Source organism: Quercus suber, unplaced genomic scaffold (assembly GCF_002906115.3).
Source record: "Quercus suber isolate HL8 unplaced genomic scaffold, Cork oak 2.0 scaffold_681, whole genome shotgun sequence".
Taxonomy (NCBI): Eukaryota; Viridiplantae; Streptophyta; class Magnoliopsida; order Fagales; family Fagaceae; genus Quercus; species Quercus suber.
In genome coordinates this window covers 194292-221863 of record NW_027070122.1, presented here as the reverse complement: position 1 = coordinate 221863, position 27572 = coordinate 194292, and the positions used below count along the sequence as shown (strand labels likewise).

The 27572-nt window shown below is 35.5% G+C and overlaps 3 protein-coding genes and 1 non-coding gene across 5 annotated transcripts; 2 read left to right on the top strand and 2 right to left on the bottom strand.

Moving 5' to 3' along the window:
* Positions 1 to 3821: 3821 nt before the first annotated feature.
* LOC111999499 (RHOMBOID-like protein 2) lies at positions 3822 to 9007 on the top strand. Its single transcript, XM_024031624.2, has 5 exons — positions 3822 to 4469; positions 6658 to 6821; positions 7331 to 7494; positions 7903 to 8153; positions 8663 to 9007. Exons 1-5 carry the CDS (start codon positions 4198 to 4200, stop codon positions 8772 to 8774), a joined length of 963 nt encoding a protein of 320 aa, XP_023887392.2. The 5' UTR covers positions 3822 to 4197; the 3' UTR covers positions 8775 to 9007.
* A 2462-nt stretch (positions 9008 to 11469) lies between these two features.
* Positions 11470 to 11543, bottom strand: TRNAV-AAC (transfer RNA valine (anticodon AAC)). The gene has a single exon. It is a non-coding gene; the product is annotated as a tRNA-Val (tRNA).
* Positions 11544 to 12981: 1438 nt separating this feature from the next.
* On the bottom strand, positions 12982 to 20625 carry LOC111999477 (protein IQ-DOMAIN 22). 2 transcript variants are annotated; one of them, XM_065766106.1, is made up of 4 exons: positions 20007 to 20625; positions 14323 to 14523; positions 14048 to 14125; positions 12982 to 13961 (listed from the first exon to the last, which is right to left on the bottom strand). In XM_065766106.1, the coding sequence occupies exons 1-4, from the start codon at positions 20445 to 20447 to the stop codon at positions 13248 to 13250; spliced, it is 1434 nt and encodes a 477-aa protein (XP_065622178.1). In that variant the 5' UTR covers positions 20448 to 20625; the 3' UTR covers positions 12982 to 13247. The 2 variants fall into 2 exon arrangements, with proteins under 2 accessions (XP_065622178.1, XP_023887371.1); XM_024031603.2 differs by lacking the exon at positions 20007 to 20625 and adding an exon at positions 16826 to 17459.
* A 1775-nt stretch (positions 20626 to 22400) lies between these two features.
* On the top strand, positions 22401 to 25918 carry LOC136064406 (uncharacterized). The gene is made up of 2 exons (XM_065766101.1): positions 22401 to 22500; positions 25269 to 25918. Exons 1-2 carry the CDS (start codon positions 22401 to 22403, stop codon positions 25916 to 25918), a joined length of 750 nt encoding a protein of 249 aa, XP_065622173.1.
* Positions 25919 to 27572: the final 1654 nt, after the last annotated feature.

Here is a 27572-nt window from a genome sequence, read left to right as displayed (position 1 = left end):
GACAACAATGAAGATTATCTTACCTGGCCCCTAACTCCTAGCGGTAACTATTCTGTTAAAAGTGCATACCAGATGATGTCAAGTGTCACTTCGGCATCCAATGCTGGTTCGTCCTCTTCTGAGGGGTTTAAGGGTGTGTGGAAAGGGATTTGGCGAATCCGTGCCCCGAACCGTGTTCGTCATTTCATATGGAGAGCCGTAAAGGAGTCGCTGCCAACGAAGATGAATCTATATCGAAGACATGTAGTGGGGGATGATCGTTGCCCTCTCTGTGACGAAACTCAGGAATCTTCTCTCCATAGTCTGTGGTATTGTGAGCAAGCCCAAGTAGTGTGGCGGTCTGTGAGGAGTTTTGTATCACTATATGAGAAACATCACCGCACCTTCATGGACCTGCTTGATTGTGTGTTGCTGCAGAACTCAAGCTTCCATGTTGCTTGGTTTGCAACCATCGCGTGGTGTCTTTGGCAACGAAGAAACCGTGTACGGGAGAACCAGCCTACGTGGTCACTGTTGGAGATTGGTCAGCGAGCTCATAACCTGGCGAATGAATTCTCAGAAGCGAAGAAACAAGCTTTGACTCCAGTTATCAACCACCCCCCTGTTAGGTGGACCCCACCTCCAGAAAATGTGTACAAAGTAAATTATGACGCAGCTGTGTTTGATCATTTGAATCAAGTCGGGCTGGGTGTGGTTGTTCGTGACTCAGGTGGCAACATCATTGCAGCTTTAAGTCAGAAGATCAAGCATTCCCAATCGGTTGAATTGGCAGAAGCATTGGCTGCTAGGCGTGCGGTTACTCTTGCGGCAGAATTGAGTGTCTTCAAGGTTATGGTTGAAGGGGATTGTATGCGGGTTGTACAAGCTTTAAACGACCATGGAAGATGTCTCACCATGTATGGTCATGTCATTGAGGAGACTCGTCAACTGGGCTCTTGTTTGGAGTTGTGTAGTTTTCATCATGTTAAGAGGGAAGGAAATAAGTTAGCACATTCCCTCGCCCGTAGAGCAGTTTTATCTGCAGATATGGATGTTTGGGTGGAAGAACTACCCGAGGACCTGGATGCTGTATTCCAGGGTGACTTAGCGTTGTAATTTGTCCTTTTGTTATTTTCATTAATGAAGCTTCTCTTACCTCTTTCTCAAAAAAAAATATAAAGATTTCACTTTATGATCGAACCTAAAAGTTTTTATTTACTGGTTGGGTTATTGTCATAGTTAGAGTGAAAAGAGTTACACAACTAAGATATTGAATAAATGAATTATCATGATTTGGGGCTAATTCATGTGTATTCTTATTTTTAATTTACATGTTTAAAGTTTAACAATGATAATGAATTGTTGCCGATAGTCTTGTAATTCAATTGACAATTCTCAAATAAAATGCTTGAAGATTTAGGGATAGAAATTCGAATTGCAGGGTTAAAAAAATGATGTTAAATTCTTTATGATGTAAAAAAAGAGGCTGAATTCCTATTTTATCTAACACTTTTTCTAACACAGATAAATATTAATTAATAATTCACATTTTTAGCACAATTCAACCATTACATGTAGACTTTATCGTATAGAATTTTGAAGGAGGAGAAGCATGCCCTTGGATATCCAAATTCCAAAAGGGCGTGGGCAATCGCTAGCATGAGTTCCTGGCCACTTTATGTTAAAGCGTGCAATACATTTTTATTTTTTTATTTTTTGATAAGAAAAGCGTGCAATACATTAAAAAGCACAAAAGCTATCAAAAGTACGATATTTTGGGGAAAAAGATTGTTGTAACATGTGAAACGTGATCCTTGTAAACTTAAAAAATATCAGCGTTTTTGTTTGTCTCAATGTGATTCATATTTGAGCTATATTTCTATTTAAATAATGAAATGAATTGACGCGTCATAATGAAATTAGACAAAAGATCAAAACATTAATGTAGAGGGATAACTTACAAATTATTTCTTTAGTTTAACAGTTTTAGACTTTTAGTTCATTTCTCATTATTGGTGCACAAGAGGGAAGGAAAAAAAAGTTAAAAAAAAAAAAAAGTAAAAAGAGAAGCCATTTTTGAATAAACTATTAGAAAACGGTATTTTTTTTTTTTTTGAGAAACAAAAAAAATGGGGGTCTTTATGGTCATATTACACTCCCGGGCAGGGAGCCAGTGGCCTCGGTCAGGGAGTCCGTAGTCGGTACCCATTCTGTACCCTCTGTGTAAGAGTCACCTCACATTTTGTGAGTACACCTCACCACTAAGTTTACCCACCAACGAAAGTCTGCGGGCAGCGGGACTCGAACCTAGATGTGTTGCACGAAGCGTTTGAGCCTTACCCACTCAGCCAAGCCCTTGTTGGCAGAAAACTATATTTTGAATTTAAAATAAATGTTTGTAAAAATGCTATAAGGAATTATGGTTTTAAAACAAAATTTAGGGTTTTAAAAATGCTATTTTATTATCTTAAAATGTCTAACCAAATGGACTATTTACCAATTTCTAAATAATTTTAACTAAAAAATTCACTTGTTCCTACCCTTTTTCACTATTTTCTTTTAAATGGAATCTCACTTCCAACTTATTAATGCAATAGAGCACTTTCACCTCAGTAAATTTGAAAATATATTGTATCTAAAATTGGTGTATGCAACCAAGACCAAGTCATTTTGGATTGTACAACCAAAAAGGTAACTTTCGTACTTAACATGGTTTTTTTCGTTAAGCAAATTACTTTGATAGTAATTTTATGCATGGGTTTGATTGTAACTTTGAAACAGAAGGCCCTTCAAAATAAAGGGCATGCAAAAGATAAAATTTGTAAGAATCGTTAAAGTTAACGTTCTTTTTCCTCCTTTTTTCTTTTTTTTTTTTTTTTGGGCTGAGTTAACGTTCTTTTTCATCTTTGGTTTCTGATTCAATGCATTACTTTAATTTGAATGTAGCTCCCTTGTTATCTCATCCTTTCTATAGACAAAGTGACAAAAGTAAAAATACCATTTCATTTTTGTTTTTTGTTTTTTTTTTTTTTGGGTTGGTAAAATTGTAAATGACAATTTGACAAATGATAATTATTATGCACGTGAAAGAGTTTTAGACTTGTTTTTATTCTGGTGGGGGCTTGGGTTTAAACTTCAAATGCATTTAATACTTATATCTTTTCAATATGTAAAATGATCAAACCCAACTAGTCATTGGAATATGTATATGATCAAACCTAACTAGACTTCCAATGTGATCAATTGTACTTTATTTATTTATTTATAATTCAATAGTTGGGAGATGGAAACTGAACCTAAACACATTAGAAATACTATTTTATAGGAAGTGCCAGTGTTAATTATAAGACATTTGACATCAATTGCACTTTATTAAGAATGCATTATGATAAACAATTTGACATTGTCAACTAATCAGTTCTCAGTCAATTTTATTGTGCAAAAAAAAAAAAAATTGTTAAAAAAATTTTCACCAATTTTATTGGATGGGTTTCATGATTCTTATCTCCATTATTTTATTTTTTTTATTTTATATTATAACATTATTCTCACATATTAGCCTTGAATTATTCTATAACTATGGCAATGAGAAATAGTAATTTCTTTTCTTATCTTTGCCATAACAAACAGAACAATTGATTTGTAAATTCTACTTAATTCAATTAGTAAAATTTACTAATTGGTGTCTTAACCTCACGAGACACTCTTTTCTCAAGTTCAAGGCTAAATAAGTAATTTCGAAGGCAAACATATATTTGGAATCAGGTAACTCTATCAAACCCCACTACTACTACTAATATATCTCTGTCACCGCCAATATACAGACATAAAAAAACAAGCAACGCAATCAAACAGCCAAGAAAGCAAGCCCCACGGAATCAGACACGAGAGTCGGAGAGGGCAAAAAGAGTTACAGTGCAAGACAACAACGGTTAAATCTGAAAAACTTTTTTTCCTATTTTTGAGAGGAAATTAATTCACAAACAAAGTCCTCCTTTTCTTTGCTAGTCCCTGGACTCCCTCTCCCTTCCAAGCCAGTACTTCTCAGTCTCTCTCTGTCTCTGTCTCCATAATATAAATAAACAACCTCTGTGTCTCTGAAAAGACTGAAACTTTCGAAGTCCCGTATTATTGTATTTAACTCACACACCCACATCATATAAAAAAATAATAGATAAATAAAAACAGAGAGATTTGTTGTGAGATTGAAACAAAAGAATGGCTAGCTCTGATATTGAGCGAGGAGGAGCAAAAAACGGAAGGTACAACCGGGAAAATTTCGATGTTCAAGCCTCGGACAATGAATGGACTTCATGGTTGATTCCTATGTTTGTGGTGGCCAATGTTGCTGTCTTCGTTCTGGTCATGTACATCAACAACTGCCCCAAAGACAATCCCAATTTGAACGAGGCTTGCGTGGCCAAGTTTCTTGGCAGGCTTTCTTTCCAGCCTCTCCATGATAACCCTCTCTTTGGTCCCTCTTCTGCTACGTGAGTTTTCCCTGCTTTGCCCCCCAACTCTCGGTTTTCGTTTGTTTTCTGTTCTTTTTTGTTTGCCTTTTGAAGTGGGTTGGATTTGATTTTTTTGGTTGGGGTTCTTTTTTATTGATTAGGATTGTTGGGCTTGTGGGTTTTTTTTTTTGGAGATATTGTGGTTTTCTTTGATGGTTATTAGTTTGGGATTTTGGGGAGTTAGTAGTTGTTTATGCAGAAATTTCTTGTTTTTGATTTGGTTTGTGTTTATTTTTGGATTGTGAATTGTTCTGCCTGAGGTTAGACGTGTGGAATTATAAATTTGGTGGATGAGATTTAATCTGTGTGGCTGAATTTTAATTCATTATCAATTATCAATGTGTGCTTTCTCTCTTGTGATCTGGTTTTAGTGATTGGACTTCTAAAGATTTATTTGCATTAGGGAGGTTGGTTTCTGATTGTTGCCATTCTGTTAAGGGGTGAAAATTCTATTGATGGATCAGCTAGTTTGTGTTGGGCCAATTTATTCTTAGCTCTTTGACAGCCCCAAATCATGGTTAGCTTGGATTATAGAATAATATAAGCCGCTGTGTATCAACATGATGGATGAGTTATCTGTGATTTCATCAAAGAGAATTGAACAATTTAGCTATCTGTATCACTGTTCAAACACTAGAAAATTCCTCAATTTTTTTCTTGGAATCCAGAATATTCCTCTAATGATTAATGAAGGTCTAGTATATGTTTTTTTGCTTGTGGCAATTAGAGGGAGTGATCTTTTGGTGAAGCATGAGAGATTTCTGGATTTGTTAGCACTAATTTTTCTTTTTCCTGTTTTGCTTTTGTAACTTTAATTGGTGCTTCCATATTATCTGAGTTAATTTGGGAAGAGACTGGAGCTTTAGGTTTTCAGATACATGAAAGTGATCCTTGTTCGTCATTTTTTCAACATGGGTTGGGGGTCAAAATTGTTTTTTTTTTTTTTAATTTTTATTTTTATAAAAGATAAAATTCTACTCTAGCCTAATCTAAGAGTATATGTGTGTGAGAGTATATGTGTGTGAAGCTTTCTCTGAAGACTTGAACCTTGGTTTTTGCCCTCCACACTCTCAAAGCACTTATACTTATTGAGTAATCATTGCATCAAGAGTGTGCGGTGGTTGGATCAAAATTGTTATCTTCAGCAGATTTGAGTTGGTTTAATTAATGGATGTGACATCCCATCCTAAAATTAAATGAGTCATTAACTGTGGATACTTTTTTATCTCAAAAAAAAAAAATTATCTTTCTAGTTTCGTCTGTAGTCTTTAATGATATGTCACCCATTTATTTGATTTATTTTATCTGCTAGTCTTTTTGGTTTCCTGTTCTTGTGGACTACCTTTTTGGATAAAATGAGTGATCATTCACTGTGATAAGAATCATAATACAAAAGTGGGTTCTAGCAGGAATCAGTTATTGTCTGGTCTAATTTGTGCTAAAAGATGTGGTGGGAAACAAGCCTTTATTAGATACTTTGAGGGAGGGGGGGGGGGGGGGTGGGGGGGAACCCTCGTCACAAATGCTCCCACATGTTCAAAAGTCTTTTCTTTTTAAAAAAAATAATTATTTTTATTAAAGTAAAACTCTATTTTGTCTAATTATCTTAACTGTTGTTAACTCATGTTCCATATATTTGTAGTTGTAGATGGTTAAATTTTAAAAGTATAACCTCTCCACTATCCCAATTTTTTCCCCCGCTTTACCTAATTTAAGGATTTTTATTTATACTTTTAGCTTGACAGTTTTAACTTGTTCTTTAAATTTTGTCCTTTTTGGTTTTAATTTCTTAGTAAGGACATTTTTGACAAATCAAATAATGAGACTAACACACGCTACTCTTTTAATAATAGTATAGATTAATTAAAAGCAAGACATAGATATGGGAACACTTCTTTTAAGTAAGTCTTAGTTGCATCATTTATACCTATAATTATCATTACTGTTTTTCTCTTGGCAAATCAAGTAAAATCATGCTGTTATTTGGAGCCATATGTCATGATCATATTAATACACATTTATGCAGTTTGCTGTTATTGGTTGGATTTGAATTGCTTGAGCTTGGAAGTACAATTCATTTCATTCCTCTCTCAATTTGGTGATTACATATAAAAAAAAAGTGTAGTTATGGTGATATCTTAATTTATATTATACTCCAACTGTGCAGATTGGAAAAATTAGGAGCTTTGGACTGGCAAAAGGTAGTGTACCAACATCAAGGATGGAGACTTGTCAGTTGTATCTGGTTGCATGCCGGTGTTATTCACCTGCTTGCAAACATGTTGAGCTTGATCTTCATTGGGATCCGCCTAGAACAGCAATTTGGTTTTGGTATGCCATGCTTTCCACTGTGGCTTGAATTTAAATGTGTACCTACATCAAACTAGTGCAATTTTGAAAAAGAGGTTAATCTATAAATTCATTATTAGGTTAATTAAAATGGGCTTCTTTCAAGATTAAAGAATTTGGATTATCCAAATGTTTTTATGTGGCTATAAAAGCTGTCATTGTGTTCACTGTAAAGCTGAAATCATTCATCTATTTGTATTGGTCATCAGTAGGATATCAAAATATTAATATATTTACGCTTGGACCTTCCTTTTCTGTATGAGTATCTTTTATCAATGACAATATAAATTCTGTGCATCCAAATGCTGTAAAAAAAATTAAAAAAAAAAAAAAAATTGTATTCCCATGGGTGATTATCATATGCAGTCATCTACGGACCATGAACCTTAGTTCACCCCTTTATGAAGCTCTTGTTTACGCACTTTATTGGTTTTTAAATTCTGCTCTGATTTTCAAGCATTCTAACATAAATTTTGGCTATTTTCTTGCAGTGCGAGTTGGGTTACTCTATCTGTTATCAGGATTTGGTGGGAGCATATTATCTTGCCTCTTCATTCAAAAAAGTATCTCTGTTGGTGCCTCTGGTGCTTTGTTTGGCCTTCTTGGTGCAATGTTATCAGAGCTTTTAACCAATTGGACCATTTATAGCAATAAGGTTTGTTGCTAGCTCTTGGTTCGTTCTTGTTGTCACTGTTGTTATTATTATCGGTCCATACCTAGCATTAGGATTGATTGCCTCATGTCTTTCATAGTTACATCTAATAATGAGGCTTACACCACTGAACAATAATATTTGCAAGTGCAAAGATTATGATGTTTGTACAATATTTTTCAATAGTAGTTGGGATGAATAGCCTCCTTATTCGTGATGGTGAGTCAATGAGACCTGGGCAGAGACTGTGGACTGAGAAAATTTTGGGGAAAGAATTTAAAAATGAATTTAGTAGTTGGAGAGGCTTTACTGTTTGAATGATTCTTTTTCATTTTATGTTGCGTGTCCTATTCTTTATGGAATTTTTTTTTTTCGATTTCTAACTTTTGCCTCTTCTTTTTTCTCCTGTAGGCTGCAGCACTGTTCACGCTTATAGTTATTGTTGTCATTAACTTGGCGGTTGGAATTCTTCCTCACGTTGATAACTTTGCCCATATTGGAGGATTCTTGACAGGACTTCTCCTCGGCTTTGTTTTGCTAATTCGACCTCAGATTGGGTGGATGGAAAGCCAGTATCTTCCAGCTGGTTCTCGTGTCCATTCTAAGTACAAGTCTTACCAATATGTTCTCTGGGTAGTTTCCGTGGTGTTACTGATTGCTGGGTAAGTTTATCACACTAGTTTCTAATTTATTATATGGGATTAACAGGGCGTGGGATTTGTCCATTTTGCCTTCTGTTGTGTTTCCTGGGTCTTCATTGGGGTTTAGTAATTTGGATGAAATAACCTTAAAGGAATGGGGAAAATATTTGACCTTAAAAAATTAAGTGACTATTGGAAAACAAGTAGTCATTCTTGGGCTCCTAGGAATTATTATACCTAACACTTGGATGGTGTCCTGAAAGACAATGTACTCAAATGTTCTTCAGAACACAGAGAGTATGTTATTTGAATTTCTACAAAATCCCCCTGGGCCTCTCCAGCATCCTTAGCCACATGTATATTGACTTGTCTTAATGGAGTGAAATCTTAAGTCATATACGAGTCTTTTACCTTTTTTTTCTTTTACCCCCCTCTTGGATTGTTTGAATTAGGAGTTTTATGGTAAAAAAACAACATACATGATGCAATTCTATGAGAAAACTAAGTCACACTATCTTTGAAAATTGCAGATTTACTGTGGGATTGGTGATGCTGTTTAGGGGAGAGAATGGAAACGATCACTGCAGCTGGTGCCATTATCTTAGCTGCGTGCCTACCTCGAAATGGCACTGTGATAACTAATGGACTTTTGCCACCTATCTTAAGTTTCCATACCTTATCATATTCTGGTTCTTTTTCTTCCTCCAACTATTATTTTTTAGTTCTTTTTTTCATCGGGATGTTTTCACTCATGTACATGAATATACATAGATTTCTTTGGACATGAAGAAAGTAGTGTTACCTAGAACAGGAAGTCTTTCTATTATTATACACAAACGATTGGGATTTGTATTTTATATTTGTTCTTTTTTCAATATGTTTTATTTCTCTCTCTCTCTCTCTCTCTCTCTCTCCAAAAATCCCCACTTGTGTCTAAGGATTTATTTGTTTTATTGGAGAAGGTTTTTCCCTGGAAATATTTATAATTAAAATTGGCTGATTTTTGTAAAATTTTCATGTGATTTGCATGAATTTGTCCAGAAATAGTTCAGAAAAGAAATATCTTTAAACAAATGGGAATAAGATAAGAGAGTTTCCATGAAACAAACACAACTTTTATTTTTTTGGTTAATCAGGTACTTGTATAAACAACAAAAGGCAATTACCAAATGGCCACAGAGGCCAAAGTATTGGCAACACACCTATGGTAATACAACTCATTCCTATCAGCTTCAAGCAAAACATTTAAATCATTAGAGGGCAAACACAACTTTTGAAGAAAGAATTATGACAATCAGCACTGTTGTTTGTGTATATTTTTGGGAATTAGGCTTAGTATCGGCTCCAATACACTGATGCAATGGACCGGAGCCTTAACCCGCCCTTTTATTTAGACCCTTTGTTCTATTCTTATGGGACAAAAAATCCCACCACTCCAAAGGATTCAAGGGAGCTGCACATGAATGTGACTTTTATTTTATATGACAGAACATGTTTGACTTCTTCTTGCAGTTCTTACTATCATTCATTTTCCTCTTTCCTCTTTGCGTGTAAGGAATCTTAAACAACCCAAAAGTAAATTTTTTTTTTTTTCTTATAAAAGCAAGCTATGTATTCATAAACTCTGTCTAAGTCGAAACCTTCCGGAAGCGTAGGGCACGCATGTTTGTTTGCCCTCTTCTTTTACGCTAGTTCTATTATATTTCTAGTTTCCACGGTGGAAATCAACACATAATTGATGATTAATAGTATTAGAATCTAAGGTTTTCAGACCCAGACCATTCATTGAACTGTAAAAGGGAGAGGTTCAAGATTTTTGAGGTTGAACCGAGGTCGAACCGGGGTTGAACCGTGATGACGGCATAATTAATTTAATGATTAATTAAAGCCTAAATATAGATATTAAATTTATAAAACTAGCAAAATTGATTAATATATCTATATATGTGAGAGAAATTTAATGATTTTCAAATATATATTTAATAATTAAATACAAAAGTTAATAAAATAAAATAATAACCATGAAAACATTAAAATTCATGATTAATTTTTGAAGTAAAGTTGAATATCTTTGAAGGATTTTAATTATAATTTTTTTTATTCCTTGTAAGAGATGGATAATTTAATTAAGTAAAATAAAATTGTGTTAAGTTGTTTTTATTAAAAAATAAAATTGCTAAGGGGTTAGACCGCACGGTTCTTGCCACCGGTTTGTATGATCCAACCCTGGTTTTAGGGGTTCACGGAATTGCCACATATGCCCGGTTCTTTATACTTAAAAAACTGATTTCCATCCCGATTCTCGGTTTTCACGGCTTGACCTCCCGGTCCGATCCGGTTCTAAGAATCACGTCGCGTGGATGAAAACTTTTTAAGAGAGAGAAAGGGAGGGGGGATGAGAAAAACTAATGAACATCAGAATTTGAACCATTTGAGCTATGGGGGAGCATGGTGAGTGGTGCACCAAAGTGAGAGCTACATTGTTGTGTTACTATGCACCATTTTGATACTATTCCAGGAGCAGGGTGTATGGCCTAACTTGCATACAACAATGTGTTTGATTGATCCAATACTAGTACCATGGCATCCTTAGGTTGCCATTAGCTGTGTTTGGTTTGAAGACAACTTAAAACTCAATTCTTATTACTCAAACCTCTAAACTCAATTCTCATGACTCATCAAATGCAAAAGAAGAAATGTTCAAAGGACTAAGAGGAGGAAGGTGAAAAAGAAATTAAATATAAATTTGGTGGGTGTGGTTTGGGTCTATGGAGTAAAGACTATATTAATGAAAAGGAACAAAGGATGTGAGAGTCGCTGGGAGAGTGTGTTGTGGTCTGACTCGATTGAGACAAGTTATGATTGCAGGTCTCACACAATTACAAAAATTTACAAGAATGCCATAATATCTCAATTTCCATAACTTGAAAACTCCTAAAACTTGTTCTCAATTTTAGTAACTCTGACTCAATTTTTTAAGTTTTGATTTATGAAAATTGAAAACAAAAACTGAACCAAACAAAGTTCTTGAGGTGGGGCTCACCAATTTTGAAAATTGGGTAATGAAAACTGAGTTTTGAGTTAGAATTTTGGTTAAACCAAACACCCTCTTAGCATCTAATACCATTGGTGGGCCTGTTAGACTGCTTTAGAAGAAGAACCCATTGACCTTTACTTTTCAAAAGAAGTCCAAATATACAAAGCTGGGAATAGGTGAAACTGCTGGTCTATGCTTAAGAAGAAGAGCCCATTCACTTTTACTCTTCTGCAAAAGGGGTCCAATACAAAAGCTGGGAATGGCACAAATATAGAAATCGGATCTAAAAAGAAAATAGCTTGGCGTCGCCCGGACTCGAACCGGAGACCTTCAGTGTGTTAGACTGACGTGATAACCAACTACACCACGACACCTTGATTTGCCATCGGTTTTGCAATATTTAAATCTATTAGTTTGTTTATCCCTCTTCAACCACATAAAACCAACGTTCGTTTTTTACTTTTCTTTTAGTATCATTAAAATGATTCTAAAAGTGGGGGGAGATGATCTTTTGTGTGTGTGTGTGTGTGTGAAAGCCCATACTATGAGGTTGTGGGAGACTAATTTTGCGTGAAGTTTGCTCTATAAGTGCGTGAGTATTTGACTTTGCAGCGGAGAGGGGTTTAAAGGAGAATTATAGGACTTAACCATGTTTAATCACAACATCTAAAAAATTTCCTCTCATATTTAAAATGATAGTTTCTTTTATGTTATAGCTTTGTTATAGACACGGAAAAAAACACATAAAGTTTCAGTCTTTTTACCACTTAGTTCATTTGGGTGTTCCACAACAATACAAATAGTAAAAGGCATTCGGTGAATTTTTTTCTCTCCTCTCTAGACTTTTCTTTTCTATTAAGTGTAAGAGGGATCAAATCCATTTACATTTACAAATCTCATGGAAGGGATAGCAAGTCATCAACATAGTCAAAACAATATCAATAATGAAATTATTTACATAATAAAAATGTTTTCCAAAATTGGGTGACATATTCTATGGAATAAATAATAATATACGTCAAACTCAAAGTGGAGACAAATACCCCATGCAGCCTATATGTGACAAAGGCTCACTGATTTAAATACCACACATTTATATGAAAAGCATTAGTTGTATAAAACAATTTCTAAAAAAAAAGAAAGAAAAGAAAGCAAGGTAAAGCCAAGAAGATGTACTATTAAGTAGTCATTGAGATCCACGCATTTGTAAAGGGGAATATTTTAATTGTGTATAAAATCATTTCTACTCACGTGAAATGAAGCCTAGTACATGTAAATAGTGGTGCAGGTTGAGAAGTTGAGTTGAACTATTTGACCTATTTGTAAATGCAGAGAGATTGACCATAAGGGACCGTAGTCTAACCGGAACTGGTCCGGTCAGAAGAGCCATATATGTCCACACTCCGCAGACCCACCTAAACCACCGACAATGTCTATCTCAGAGTCCACATTTTAGAATTTTCCTTGTTATCTGATCTTTCATGTGGGCTATACCCTCAACTACTACACATAAATTGTACAACTCGATCGCAAGTCACAACAACAGTAGCCGTCTTGATTGACTTTCTTCAATTTATTCCTTCAATTTATTTATTCTTTCATCACAATGCCTTTTCATTTGTATTGTACTTCCTATTTTTTTGTCCATGTAATTTGAACAATCCTGCACGAACTTTTACACAGAGAGTACAAGCTTTTGGAAAACATACTTAGATCTTTTGTCGGTAGTCTCCAATGGTCGGCTTGGAAAAACAAAGTGCAATCACAATAAAAACAAAACAATGATCCTTATAAAATATACACATAAGCAGCTTAAGGGGAAAAGGACATGATTAGGCCCACAAGATTTTATCATTACTTTGACAAGTAATCATTTTCCTGAGAATTACTCGGTTCGTTAAAGTAACGTGCACTAAGATACTCATTAGTCATCTTAGTATTCAGTTAGATTAAAATTAACCTAAACACATGAAGTAGTTCATATCTTGTAGATTAGACTTGATACCTAGTTTAAAATTAACCTAAATACATAATTAGGCACCTATGATAGACGAAAAATATAAAACAGTATAAACATATTAGTATCTATAACCCACTGGCATCCCAAGCTTGTCCAAGCGACCAGATCCCGGGTAGGCTTTATTCGCAAAGTTTGCATGCAAGTTAGAGATTCTTTGTGCACTCGATCTTGATTCACCAAATCCATGAACAGAATACCTCTTTGTCGAACTAGTCCTCTCATAATGTGGCCTTTGTTTAGGAGCACTGAGAGATCTCACCTTGGCCCTTGAAGATTCAGTGTAAGACATGTAGCTAGGGTGGTCTGAGTAACCACTTAAGAAGCTTCTTGAGCCATCACTCTTTGTGGGAGTGAAGGGGCTACTTTTTGATACTCCACCTCTCGATGATGCAGAGTAGAATTGTGGGCTATTATCAGCAGTGCAGAAAGGACTGTCAACTTCGTGAGAGAATTTCAACGGGGTTAAAGATTGGACTTCACAAGAAGATGGACTAGGAACTGTTTGATGGGCAGTTGAGTCCTTTGAAGTGGTAAAGCTGTGACTACATTGGTCAGAAGCGAGAACATGATGAGAAGAGTGGAGGACATTTTTGCGTTTAGTTGTGAAGTGGGGTTTTCCACTATCGATTTCAAGGATCTTATCACTCTTTTCATCATCTGTAGTGCCCATCTTTGTTGAACACCCGTCCTTCCGACTGTCAGACCTATTCCAACTTATGCGTGCTTCATCTTGATTGCCAATGAGCCTTCTGTTTGATTTTGAGCCATTTCTCTGCATTTGTAGTGATGGAACATAAGCCAGCAGGATTAATTTAATGGTGTTTGGAATTGAGAAAAATAAAGCAAAAGGAGGGATACCGTGAGCATTGGTGATTGATCTGATCTGGTACTCTTGCATCTGATGGCATGCTCAAATTTTTCAGGCGTTGCTGGACCCTGTATATAGAATACATCACTCATGAACAATTCACTAAAGTCACATATTGATATTGATACACTAAATGAAAAAAATTAAAAGTTGGATGGAGAAAAAAGAAAAAGTCCATTCCCTAAAGTGTGAAACCTATCAAGGAACCCCACAAAAGAGGCTGCAAAAATTTTGTAAATTGGAGGGAAACTTGAATTTTTCTTACAGTGTGGTGGAAGTGAGAAGACTTGCTACTCGACTGTGAAGACTCTGAAATCTGGGCCCGTCCTGCACGCGCTCGCGCCTGTGCTCGCAACAATGCTTGCATCCTCTGTAACCACTCTGCTGTTCGCTTCCTTTCAATGTGTCCTCTTACCAATGCCTGAAGCTTCACTAATCCTTTCAATGCCCTCAATGCCTTCCTAGCCTTAAAAACACCCAAAAAATAAAAATAAAAATTACTTGACAAACACTGAACCACGTGATTATGCACCAATCAAGTGCACAATTAATATCATAGGTGCATTATTAAATTATAATCAAGCTATGGTACACAATGTACCACTGCATTAAGACAAATTTAGTTATATGACCTTTCTGCTTCAAAAATGTCAGGACAGCTTAAATTGGCAAAACCGTATTGTTCAATTAAGACCAGAAAGTTATTACACTCATGTGACAGCTGAGATATATATAGTGTGAGGACCACACTGTTTCATTTACTGAAGACATTCAAATTGAAAGGCAATCTTCCAAATTAGGGCGCCAAGTAAAAATCTTCGACTAGCTTTTGTGCAAAACAATGAATAATTTTAAATGTAACAAGCGCCTAAAGGAAACCATATTAAAAGCCAGAGTCTCAAAACCAAAAGTCTGACATGACATGAATAAGACAAAGACGTCTCACTAGCCACAGCATAAAGGGTCAAACAAAAGTTGATCAATTCTGTGACCATGATGTCTAGACTTTTATAATACAACATTTAAAACCCAACTAACCCAACTTTGCTTGGAAAAAGTCATAACAAGTCTCTTAGGAAACAATTATTGTATGGCTTAAGAAAACACATTCTAAAACAAAAACCTTTTGCTGGTAGGGACAATTATTGGTACTACCAACTACTGTCATACAAGGCTACAACACCCACAATGCCAAAGTTTAATGGAAAGAGTTGAACTATTGGTCATCGAGCCCTTATTTAAAAAATAGAATAAAAGGCATCTCATTCCAACTGCTGCTCATTTTTTTACACACTTAGTCATAGCTTGTAGTTGTAGAAGTTGTATATTGTGAACAATTTAAAATCATTACTTAGAACCTTAGCAAGATGGATGAAAAATTGTGTGTACATAGACTTATTAGTTAATAAAACAAAGACTAAGTGCACATACCGCTGCATAATTTATTCGAGCTACAAGTGGGGGGAAAAAAATCAAAGCACAAATTCACATTCCAATTTGTTTCTTATCTTTCAAGCAATTAAAATCTAAGAAAATAATGTCAATCGTGTCGGTGAGCACTGAAATCTAGCATATACTACATATTATTCACAAATTCAACATGATGTTTCACACTATAAAGTATAAATCCAAAGTTTGCAACCAAATTGCCCAAGCTACAAATATGGAAACAGAAATTTCTTGATATTGGCAAAGTGGTCCCTTCCAATCAAAGCACTTAAATAACGGTATGTCAGATTTATTTATTTCCAAAATATTAATACCAAAAACAAAAACTCCATGTTAAAACCCAAATTTAAAACCATAACCACCATTAGTCTCATTCTCACCCACATTTATTATCAACCTGGTAAAAAAAAAAATTTAGTAATAAATTTAGGCACCAACAGCAACACGCATTAAGTGAAAAGTACAGGGACTCAATTCTAAAATGCAGTATTGAGCAAAACGACAGGAGAGAACAGCTGGGCATTGAAGCAATAGGAATGGAAGAAGTGATTATTATGGGAATGAATAACATTGGGCTTCACAAAGGCAGGGACGAAAACGACACCGTTTTGGATTTGACATTTTACCCTCCCCACTCCCAAGGGGTTAAAATCATAATTAGTGATTTTGATATGACGAAGACATTTGCTTCACTCTCGCTCTCAGATCCAAACGAAGATTCACGTGATAGTTGCGACTTACGAAGTCTGATCTGATGAGGCAGTATAAAGTATAAACGAAACGACGTCGCAGGAATCATTGGTTTCCTTTTGTGGAAACTCAGGTCTTTACAGTTGCAGGAGGAAGTAACTAGTGAAAAACGTAACGAAAAGTCAAGTGTAATCAAACGAAGATTCTGCAAAATTTCTAATTAACAGGACGTTTCGTATTCAGTTAGAAACGCTCCTTTCATTTTCACGGAGAGAGTGAGGGTGAGAGACACGTGTCAAGCGCTCAACCATAACTGTAAATCCCGAGTGATAATCCCGTAATTACGTCGAGATTAACGGCCGATTAAATGAAACTAAACACTGAACAGAAAGATTCACAGCTCTGAAGACAAAAGACCAGCGTACGGTACTACTACTTATAATAACTCTTTTTTTTAATAATTAAAAAAAAATAAAATAAAAACTTATCCCTTATTTTATGTAAAATTTGTAATTATTTAAAAGAAAAATATTGGATTTTAGGAAAATGCGAATTTGGATTGAAATATTGTAAAAACAAGAAGAATGGAATAGTGGGATGAGAAAGCGTTTAGAGTTGAGAGTACTAACCAAGCTGCCTCGAAAAGCGGCTTGAATCTTGAGTGCAGCCCACTCTTCACGGACGCCTCCGCTAACGTAAGCCACGGCGGAGTTGGTGGCGCACCTGCCGCTGCTGGTGAGTCTGACCACCGCGGCTGCCGCGTGGGCCGCAGCGACCGCCGCCTCTGCGGCCGCGGCAGTAGCAGCAGCCACGGCGATGGCGTGCTTGTTGGCATCCTCCTCGTGCTCTGAGGCCGAAACCTTTTCGTACGAGGTGGCTTCTGCTTTTGTTGTTGTTTGGTCGTTGTTGTGTTTGGTTTGGTCGTGGTGGTGGTGGTCTTTTTCTCTGTATGACTTAACGAAGCTCCATCTTCGCTTTTCTTTGGGAGGTTTGGGAGTTTGGGAGTGTGAGTCTGTCTTTTTGTTGAGGCCAAGGAGGCCGCGAAACCACTTTGAGGCTTTGCCCATTTTGGTCACTGGCCACCGTGAGCAAGGCCAGGGCCAAGTGGGTTTGGGCTATCCCTTTTGGTTTTGGGGTTGCATTTGCTCTGATATAGAGAGAGAGAGAGAGAGAGAATTGTATCGTATTGTTACTATTGTATACTGTGTGAGGATTTGGAAATGTTGTTGTTTGTTTATAAAAGAGGAAATTACAGCTTACAGGAACGCATTGCAAATCGCGAGGGAGAAAGTTACTATGGATTAATTATAGCCAGCTATTCCACTCTCTTGCTTGTGCGTGACTATCACACACACATAGTTAATGTTTTTATTTTTTAACTGCAACTTGGACCGGTTATTGCCAACCCAAACCGAATAGCCCATGTCCATCTCCTCTCTCTCTCTCTCTCTCTCTCTCTCTCTCTCTCTCTGTGTCTCTCTCTCGTTGCTCATTTGACACTTTTTGCTATTTCCAACAAAAATATTCATAATTTAAATCATCTTTCTATCAATTTAGAGCATTCACATTATTTTATCTAAATTTTTTGTCTATTTTACACGAAAAAACCTCATCTTTCTACTTTACACTACCACTTTTACAAAACATCCACATCAGTTCATTTATTTTACAAGATATTTCAATAAAAAATTCACTCTACACAATTTTTTTATTATTTTTCCCAACCACCTCTAACTATATACACGCCCTCTCTCTCTCTCTTCTGAACATATCAACTCTCTCTCTCTCTCTCTCTCTCTTCTTCTTTCTCTCATTCCTTCTCTCTTTTCTTCCTTCTCTCACCAGCGATCGTCTCATTCCTTCTCTCTTTTCTTCCTTCTCTTACCAGCCGATCCAGATCGTTTCACGCTCTACGCTCCACGCTTTGATCAAGCGATACCCACGAGCTCCGACGACCCAGAACCTTTCTTCACTGGCCGATCCACGCTCCACAAGCACCGATCCATGCTCCACGCTTTACCGGCCTACCCACGAGTTATGATCAAGCGAGACCCACGAGCTCCGGCGACCCAGATCCTTTCTTCACAGGCCGATCCACGCTCCACAAGCACCGATCCACCCTCCATGCTTCACCGGCCGACCCACGAGCTCCAGCAACCCAGATCGTTCCGATAAACATCGATCTCTCTATCCGTTTGGATTTGTTTGTGTGTGGGTTTGTTGGGGTTAATTTTCAGTTGATTTGGCGCGCTGGATGTTGTAATAGTTGGGGAAGAGAGGTAGGAGATGAGAGTTCGTTAGAGAGGAGAGAGAAAAAAACCATTAAAATTAAATTAAATACACGAGTTACAGTGCCCGTGTAAATTTATACAGGTACTATAGCTCGAGGATAATTTTAGAAGATTTTGCAAGAGTTTAAACGGACTGATGTGGGCTGTTTTTGAACAAAAAAGTGTAAATTTGAGCATTTTTTTCTATTATACACACTTATACATGAGCTGATGTGAATGCTCTTTTATATATATATATATATAAATTACAATTGAACTTTTATTTTTTTGGGTGTGAGTTATGTTTGAACTTTTATTTTCATATATAACAATAGAAATAAAGTAAATGCATAAGATATGCATAAATAGCTTTTTATTTTTATTTATTAAAAAAATCATTTGATGTTGTAGATCGTTAAAAAAAAAAGTATATTTGATTGTATTAGAGCACTTTCATCAAGAATGCTAAACACTATAAATGCTATTTTTTAACATCAAATTTGTAAAAAGCACACTCCATCAAGAATGCTGAATGCTATTAATTTTGACATCTTGCTACAGTGTACTCTCAAAAATAGATTTGGGTTCAATGTTGGTTCACCCACATTTATTATCAACCTGGTAAAAAAAAAAATTTAGTAATAAATTTAGGCACCAACAGCAACACGCATTAAGTGAAAAGTACAGGGACTCAATTCTAAAATGCAGTATTGAGCAAAACGACAGGAGAGAACAGCTGGGCATTGAAGCAATAGGAATGGAAGAAGTGATTATTATGGGAATGAATAACATTGGGCTTCACAAAGGCAGGGACGAAAACGACACCGTTTTGGATTTGACATTTTACCCTCCCCACTCCCAAGGGGTTAAAATCATAATTAGTGATTTTGATATGACGAAGACATTTGCTTCACTCTCGCTCTCAGATCCAAACGAAGATTCACGTGATAGTTGCGACTTACGAAGTCTGATCTGATGAGGCAGTATAAAGTATAAACGAAACGACGTCGCAGGAATCATTGGTTTCCTTTTGTGGAAACTCAGGTCTTTACAGTTGCAGGAGGAAGTAACTAGTGAAAAACGTAACGAAAAGTCAAGTGTAATCAAACGAAGATTCTGCAAAATTTCTAATTAACAGGACGTTTCGTATTCAGTTAGAAACGCTCCTTTCATTTTCACGGAGAGAGTGAGGGTCAGAGACACGTGTCAAGCGCTCAACCATAACTGTAAATCCCGAGTGATAATCCCGTAATTACGTCGAGATTAACGGCCGATTAAATGAAACTAAACACTGAACAGAAAGATTCACAGCTCTGAAGACAAAAGACCAGCGTACGGTACTACTACTTAGAATAACTCTTTTTTTTAATAATTAAAAAAAAATAAAATAAAAACTTATCCCTTATTTTATGTAAAATTTGTAATTATTTAAAAGAAAAATATTGGATTTTAGGAAAATGCGAATTTGGATTGAAATATTGTAAAAACAAGAAGAATGGAATAGTGGGATGAGAAAGCGTTTAGAGTTGAGAGTACTAACCAAGCTGCCTCGAAAAGCGGCTTGAATCTTGAGTGCAGCCCACTCTTCACGGACGCCTCCGCTAACGTAAGCCACGGCGGAGTTGGTGGCGCACCTGCCGCTGCTGGTGAGTCTGACCACCGCGGCTGCCGCGTGGGCCGCAGCGACCGCCGCCTCTGCGGCCGCGGCAGTAGCAGCAGCCACGGCGATGGCGTGCTTGTTGGCATCCTCCTCGTGCTCTGAGGCCGAAACCTTTTCGTACGAGGTGGCTTCTGCTTTTGTTGTTGTTTGGTCGTTGTTGTGTTTGGTTTGGTGGTGGTGGTGGTGGAGGTCTTTTTCTCTGTATGACTTAACGAAGCTCCATCTTCGCTTTTCTTTGGGAGGTTTGGGAGTTCGGGAGTGTGAGTCTGTCTTTTTGTTGAGGCCAAGGAGGCCGCGAAACCACTTTGAGGCTTTGCCCATTTTGGTCACTGGCCACCGTGAGCAAGGCCAGGGCCGAGTGGGTTTGGGCTATCCCTTTTGGTTTCGGGGTTGCATTTGCTCTGATATAGAGAGAGAGAGAGAGAGAGAGAGAGAGATAGAGAGAATTGTATCGTATTGTTACTATTGTAAACTGTGTGAGGATTTGGAAATGTTGTTGTTTGTTTATAAAAGAGGAAATTACAGCTTACAGGAACGCATTGCAAATCGCGAGGGAGAAAGTTACTATGGATTAATAATACCCAGCTATTCCACTCTCTTGCTTGTGCGTGACAATCACACACACATAGTTAATGTTTTTATTTTTTAACTGCAACTTGGACCGGTTATTGCCAACCCAAACCGAATAGCCCATGTCCATCTCCTCTCTCTCTCTCTCTCTCTCTCATTTACAATTGAGTCAAGAGCTCGTTGCTCATTTGACACTTTTTGCTATTTCCAACAAAAATATTCATAATTTAAATCATCTTTCTATCAATTTAGAGCATTCACATTATTTTATCTAAATTTTTTGTCTATTTTACACGAAAAAACCTCATCTTTCTACTTTACACTACCACTTTTACAAAACATCCACATCAGTTCATTTATTTTACAAGATATTTCAATAAAAAATTCACTCTACACAATTTTTTTATTATTTTTCCCAACCACCTCTAACTATATACACGCCCTCTCTCTCTCTCTTCTGAACATATCAACTCTCTCTCTCTCTCTCTCTCTCTTCTTCTTTCTCTCATTCCTTCTCTCTTTTCTTCCTTCTCTCACCAGCGATCGTCTCATTCCTTCTCTCTTTTCTTCCTTCTCTTACCAGCCGATCCAGATCGTTTCACGCTCTACGCTCCACGCTTTGATCAAGCGATACCCACGAGCTCCGACGACCCAGAACCTTTCTTCACTGGCCGATCCACGCTCCACAAGCACCGATCCATGCTCCACGCTTTACCGGCCTACCCACGAGTTATGATCAAGCGAGACCCACGAGCTCCGGCGACCCAGATCCTTTCTTCACAGGCCGATCCACGCTCCACAAGCACCGATCCACCCTCCATGCTTCACCGGCCGACCCACGAGCTCCAGCAACCCAGATCGTTCCGATAAACATCGATCTCTCTATCCGTTTGGATTTGTTTGTGTGTGGGTTTGTTGGGGTTAATTTTCAGTTGATTTGGCGCGCTGGATGTTGTAATAGTTGGGGAAGAGAGGTAGGAGATGAGAGTTCGTTAGAGAGGAGAGAGAAAAAAACCATTAAAATTAAATTAAATACACGAGTTACAGTGCCCGTGTAAATTTATACAGGTACTATAGCTCGAGGATAATTTTAGAAGATTTTGCAAGAGTTTAAACGGACTGATGTGGGCTGTTTTTGAACAAAAAAGTGTAAATTTGAGCATTTTTTTCTATTATACACACTTATACATGAGCTGATGTGAATGCTCTTTTATATATATATATATATAAATTACAATTGAACTTTTATTTTTTTGGGTGTGAGTTATGTTTGAACTTTTATTTTCATATATAACAATAGAAATAAAGTAAATGCATAAGATATGCATAAATAGCTTTTTATTTTTATTTATTAAAAAAATCATTTGATGTTGTAGATCATTAAAAAAAAAAAAAGTATATTTGATTGTATTAGAGCACTTTCATCAAGAATGCTAAACACTATAAATGCTATTTTTTAACATCAAATTTGGAAAAAGCACACTCCATCAAGAATGCTGAATGCTATTAATTTTGACATCTTGCTACAGTGTACTCTCAAAAATAGATTTGGGTTCAATGTTGGTCTTCATCCGTGTTGTTGTTTTTGTTTGATTGTCATTCAGTGTTGTTGTGCATATATCTGAAGTTTTTGTTTTTTTAATTGGTGGATGCTATTGTGGTTTTGGATTTGTGATTTTGGTGGTTGTGGTTGTGGTTGTGATTATGGGTGAAGGTGATGGTGGTAGTGATTGTTGTGGGTGTGGTCAATGGTGGCTGGTGGCAGTGGGTGCGGATGTGATTTGCTGGGTTGAGATGGAAGAGTGTGAGTTTGTTGGATAGACAGGTTAGTATGGGTGGCAGGTGTTTTTTTTTTTTTTTTCCCGGTGGTGGTGCATATGGGTTTGCTGGGTTGAGATGGTCTATGTGTGTTTGCTGGGTTGAGGGTGATAGAAAGGAAGAGAGAGAAAGAAATATATATTGAAGAATAAAGAAATAAAAAAAAAATTAAATAAGGTATAAAAAATATAGAACCTTTGATGTTAGGTGTATTGTAAAATGAGTTGATAAAATGACTTTTTGAAATGCTAAATACTAAAATTTTTACAATCTTTGATGAGAATGCTCTCAACATTGAAATAAAGAGAAAATGTTATGCAATATAGTAAGCTAATACATAGTAATTTAACACACATTATGCGCATGGTCAAGGACTAAAACATTTATTTTTTTAAAATATTCAAAAGAAATTAAACTCCGTCATTTATCTTAAATTGCTTTACTCATTTACCATGCTGACCCAAAAAATTTGGATTGAAGCTTGTGGTTGTTTTTATGTTTACTCATCTACCATAATTTGTAGTTTTGATTAAAATAGATCACTCTTACTCTTACATAACATGTTTCAATTATATAATTTAAGGTAATTTCGTTTTGTTTTATTTCTGTTCATTCTTTTTTTAATCCAATCATTTTATCATTCAATTCTATTGATATTTGTACAATTGTACATTTTTCTTTAATATACGTATGAATTGTAAATCAAATCTCTCTCTCCAATTATTGATTTATAAATATATTATCTTTTACTAAAAAAATTGTACATTTTGGTTAATCTTGACTACATGCCACTTAACCAAATTTTTAAAAAATTTAACTATCTTGACATTTATGCAATGTGCTGCGTATATAAATTAAAAAGTAATAATCAAAAATTAGTTCAAGATTTGAATGGCCTCATTTACACTTATCAGTGGGGAAATAAAAAACTGATGAATCAAAAATTAGACCACCGCGCATCCTTGATGTGCTGCGTATATAAATTAAAAGGTAATAATCAAAAATTAGTTCCGGATTTGAATAGTCTCATTTACACTTATCAGTGGGAAAATAAAAAACTGATGAATCAAAAATTAGACCACCGCACATCTCTGGTGCGGTGGTCACTCCACAACTATAAATGCTTGTGAGGTGTGGGGGGTAAGAGTTAAGATTCAAGTCTCCAGGAGGAAATTTCACACATATATATACTTAAATTAGGTTAGAGTAAAAATTTTATCTTGTATAAATATATATATATATATATATATTATATTAGACATAGTATCAGCACAACAAGTGAAATGCAACTACATGCATGTGTCACGTTGAAACGCCAAATGAAAAGTAGTACAGTATACAAGTCAAAGTAACTGCATTTTTTTTTCAGGATGAGTAGTCAAATTAACAGCCCAAGTGAGACGCATGGTAATTATGAGATGAGTAATTTCAAGATCACACTTTTTATCGCACTATTTTTCACAATAGGTAAGACTTATGTATAATACTTAGGTGTTATTTTTAAAAATTTTCTTTTAAAATTTTGTCATGTAGATTTTTTTCTCATTGGATGAAAGTGTATTTTTTAGTAAAGTAGTCATATGACTGAATCTTAAGAGAAGAATCTAATAAACAGCACCTAAAGAACTGTATCTAAAATTTGTCATTTCACAATAATTCTAGGCGATAAATTGTGACTAGTTTTTTGTCATATTCTTATTAACTCACAATTTTTTCTCTACCATACACAGTCTATCATATTAGAATTGTGGCAAAGTTGTGGCACAAAAGTGTATAATCCTAGATGTTTCTTTTACAAAGTAGAACCCAACAAATCACTTACAGATTGCTGGATATAACAAAAAATCTCACATTTTTAACACCGCTTTTATTTTAAGTTGTGGTGAGTCCTTTATAATCTTAGTTTAGTCTATTTTATTTTGATCTATAATGGGTTGAAACCTTAACTTCTTATGAAAATATATATTATGAGATTTTGTTGTCTATAAAAGAACTCAATAGCTTATTATCATTTATCAATATTTGGGATTTCTTGAACTTCAATAATACAATCTTCTTCAGAAGAATTTAATGTTCAAATTCCCTTTCCTCATTTTTTCTTTAATAATTTAATAAATGTAATGGAGGGAGGGAATTTGAACCTTAAAAACACTAAGAAGTACTAATTAAACTACAAAGGTCTTAATTCCTTTCCTCATTTTATAATCATTGAAATATCAAGAAAACAAAGGGGGAGTTAAAGTGAAATATCATGTCATATTGCAATTATTTGATCCACGAACATGAGGCTAGTTGTCTGTGCTAGGTTATAGCAATTTGTGGTGGTTTTTTTTTTCTCAAATACATCACAATATTATTACACAAAAGAATTTGGGAACTAATCTTGTCTTCTTCTCCCTTAATATCAACACGCTTGAAATATCTGAAAAATATATGATTTTGACAATAATTTTATAGATCAATTGGCATTTATTTATTGGTATTTCCAACAAAAACATCAAAAGTTTAAATCTCCCCCATTGTACTATCAAATTTATCAAAAAAAAAAAAAAAAAAATTCTTTCATCACTACACAATAGAGTCCAAGGGTGATCAAATGGGCTAAAAAATTACAAAATCCAATTACATAATATGTTTGCCAACACTCACATGCAATCAAACAACTCTAGTATTAGTATTTAATATAAGAGACTCGATTGTCAAGATTTAAGAGATTTGTAGCTTTTTGATTGGAGTTGTTCTTATTGTTTGGAGCTGTTCTTTTTGATGGAGTTTGGAAGTTGAGGAATCAAGTTATCTTTGAAAATACCTCCCTAAGTATTGAGGACTTATCTTCTAGAATTGGGAGGCTTCTTGCTGAATTTCAAAATTCTAGAGCTGCTGAAGCGATTCCTGTGAGACCTGCGAAGCGGCTTCTTGCTTGGTCCCCCCCTAGGAGATTCTCGTTTAAAATTAATGTGGATGCTGCTATTGGGCCTTTATTTTCTTCTATTGCTGCAGTGGCGAGGGATTGGAGGGGAAGGCTGGTCTTTGCTTGCTCTCAAAAGGTGAATACCACCTTCCCTCTTCAAGCTGAAGCTGAAGCAGTGAGATGGGCTTTAGTGTTGGCAGCCAAATTGGAAGCTGTGAGTGTTTTTATAGAATCTGATTCAAAGATTTGTTGTGATGCTCTTGTCAATCCTTGCCAAACTTCCCCATGGAGGATTAGGTCTATAGTTATGGAGATGCAAGTGTTGCTTTTTGATTCTTCTCATGTTTTTGTCTCTTGGGTAACTAGGTCAGCTAATATGGCTGCCCATCTTCTTGCTAAGTGGTCCTTGTCTTGTAATCTATTTGGTACTTTTGATTTAGGTCGCTGCCCCCCTATTTTTGCTGCTGTTGTTGAGCAGGATTGTGGCAACTAGTGTGCTTTTGTTGTCTTCTGTTCTGTGTTAATAAAGTCTTTTCCTTCATAAAAAAAAAAAGAGATTTGTAGCTTAACTAAAATTTCCTATCCTTTCCAATAGAGTCTAGGGTTCAAATCCCAAATAACCAAATTATTATTATTTTTTTTTTTTTTGAGAAGATAATACCCAAATTATGTTAATTGCTTTACATGTAAGACATGTAATATTTAAAAATCACATAAAGGCTAAAAAAGGAAAATAAATAAATTCAATTAAAGAGAATCTTTCCTCCCCCTTTTATTTTCTCATGCAAAACATAGTTTTAAAAAGATTTAAAAAAAAAAGAAAAAGAAAAAGAAAAAAGAAGCCAAACCAAATAAATTCGTACCCAATTGTTCTAAATTACCTGATTACCCCCAAATATTTACCTAGCAAATCTGATCAGACGCTGCAACCGTCATGGTTCTCTTCCAAAGCAGGGACACGATTCATCAAAAAAAAAAAAACAGGGACACGATCAACTGGTCCTACCCCAAGAACATGAACATCCATACCATCATAGAGGGCCACCACTTTGATTGAGCAGTGATCAGATTTCAGATCTCGCATAAAATAAAATCTTGATGATAATGATAGCTCCCGATCCAACCAGTTGTTTAAACCCTGTAGATATGTTTTTTATTTATGAGAGATTAAAGGGTCCCATTAGAAATATCATCAAACAAGAAAATGAAGCAGAAAGCAAAGCAGTGAATTTTTATAGTACTGTTTAAAAAAAGTACTGTGGTGATAATGATAGATCTTTCATCTTTGCAAGAGTTTCTCAATCCCTAGAAAATGAATCAGTAGGTAGTCCCCTTTTCGTTTTAAAATGATCACATTACTTTCAAACTTATGTTTACAATAAAAAAAGTCTTTTTTATATTAGGGTATTCATTAACAAATTTCTTTTGAAAAAATTTGATAAATGTTTTTTAAAAATTTTATAATATTGTGCGGTTTTAGGGCACACGGTATTAAAATTCATATATTCTATATAATTAAAAAATATATAGTTTTAAGATTACAAATTATTTCACAATTTTTTTTGCCAAACTTTGACATGATAAATTGTGAATAGTTAATTATTACTTACACATAAACTTACAATTTTTTCTTTATCAATTACATCTACCACATCACAATTATAACAAAAAATTGTGAAAAATTATGCCCTCCTATACTTTTTTCCAAAAATATAAAGAAAAAAAGTATCATTTTTGTCCTCATTCATTTCACACTAATCCATAAACACCCTTCCCTAGATGTGTATCCAAAGGCGAAGTTATAAATCTTGGCCAAGGTCGGTTAGATGGATCTAACAATGATAATTTTTATCTATATTTATAAATTCGTTCATTATTCATCTTATTTGAATAAGTCTTAATTCAACTCATTTGAATATTTGAATTAAATAGATTAACCTCTGAGCTCTTTCATTTTTTTAGTAAATATTACTTTACATCGTAATGAAGTAAAAAAAAAAAAATGAATACATGGGGTGAGTTTTGTAGATTGGAGGATTTTTAAAACTAACAAAATAGTGATCCTATTTTATCTCTATCTATAAATTTGTTCATTATCCACCTTATTTGAATAAGTCTTAATTCAACCCATTTGAGTATTTGGAGGA

Excerpts from the sequence above, each read along its gene's own strand:
- LOC111999477 (XM_065766106.1), bottom strand. The coding sequence starts at position 20,447 with ATGGGCAAAGCCTCAAAGTGGTTTCGCGGCCTCCTTGGCCTCAACAAA. Across the intron at positions 14,524-20,006 it reads CCGCTTTTCGAGGCAGCTTG|GCTAGGAAGGCATTGAGGGC; the intron begins GTTAGTACTCTC and ends GGTGTTTTTAAG. Across the intron at positions 14,126-14,322 it reads CTTCTCACTTCCACCACACT|GGTCCAGCAACGCCTGAAAA; the intron begins GTAAGAAAAATT and ends TTCTATATACAG.
- LOC136064406 (XM_065766101.1), top strand. The coding sequence starts at position 22,401 with ATGGGTGAAGGTGATGGTGGTAGTGATTGTTGTGGGTGTGGTCAATGG. Across the intron at positions 22,501-25,268 it reads CTGGGTTGAGATGGAAGAGT|CTGTTCTTTTTGATGGAGTT; the intron begins GTGAGTTTGTTG and ends TATTGTTTGGAG.
- LOC111999499 (XM_024031624.2), top strand. The coding sequence starts at position 4,198 with ATGGCTAGCTCTGATATTGAGCGAGGAGGAGCAAAAAACGGAAGGTAC. Across the intron at positions 6,822-7,330 it reads AGAACAGCAATTTGGTTTTG|TGCGAGTTGGGTTACTCTAT; the intron begins GTATGCCATGCT and ends ATTTTCTTGCAG. Across the intron at positions 7,495-7,902 it reads GGACCATTTATAGCAATAAG|GCTGCAGCACTGTTCACGCT; the intron begins GTTTGTTGCTAG and ends TTTCTCCTGTAG.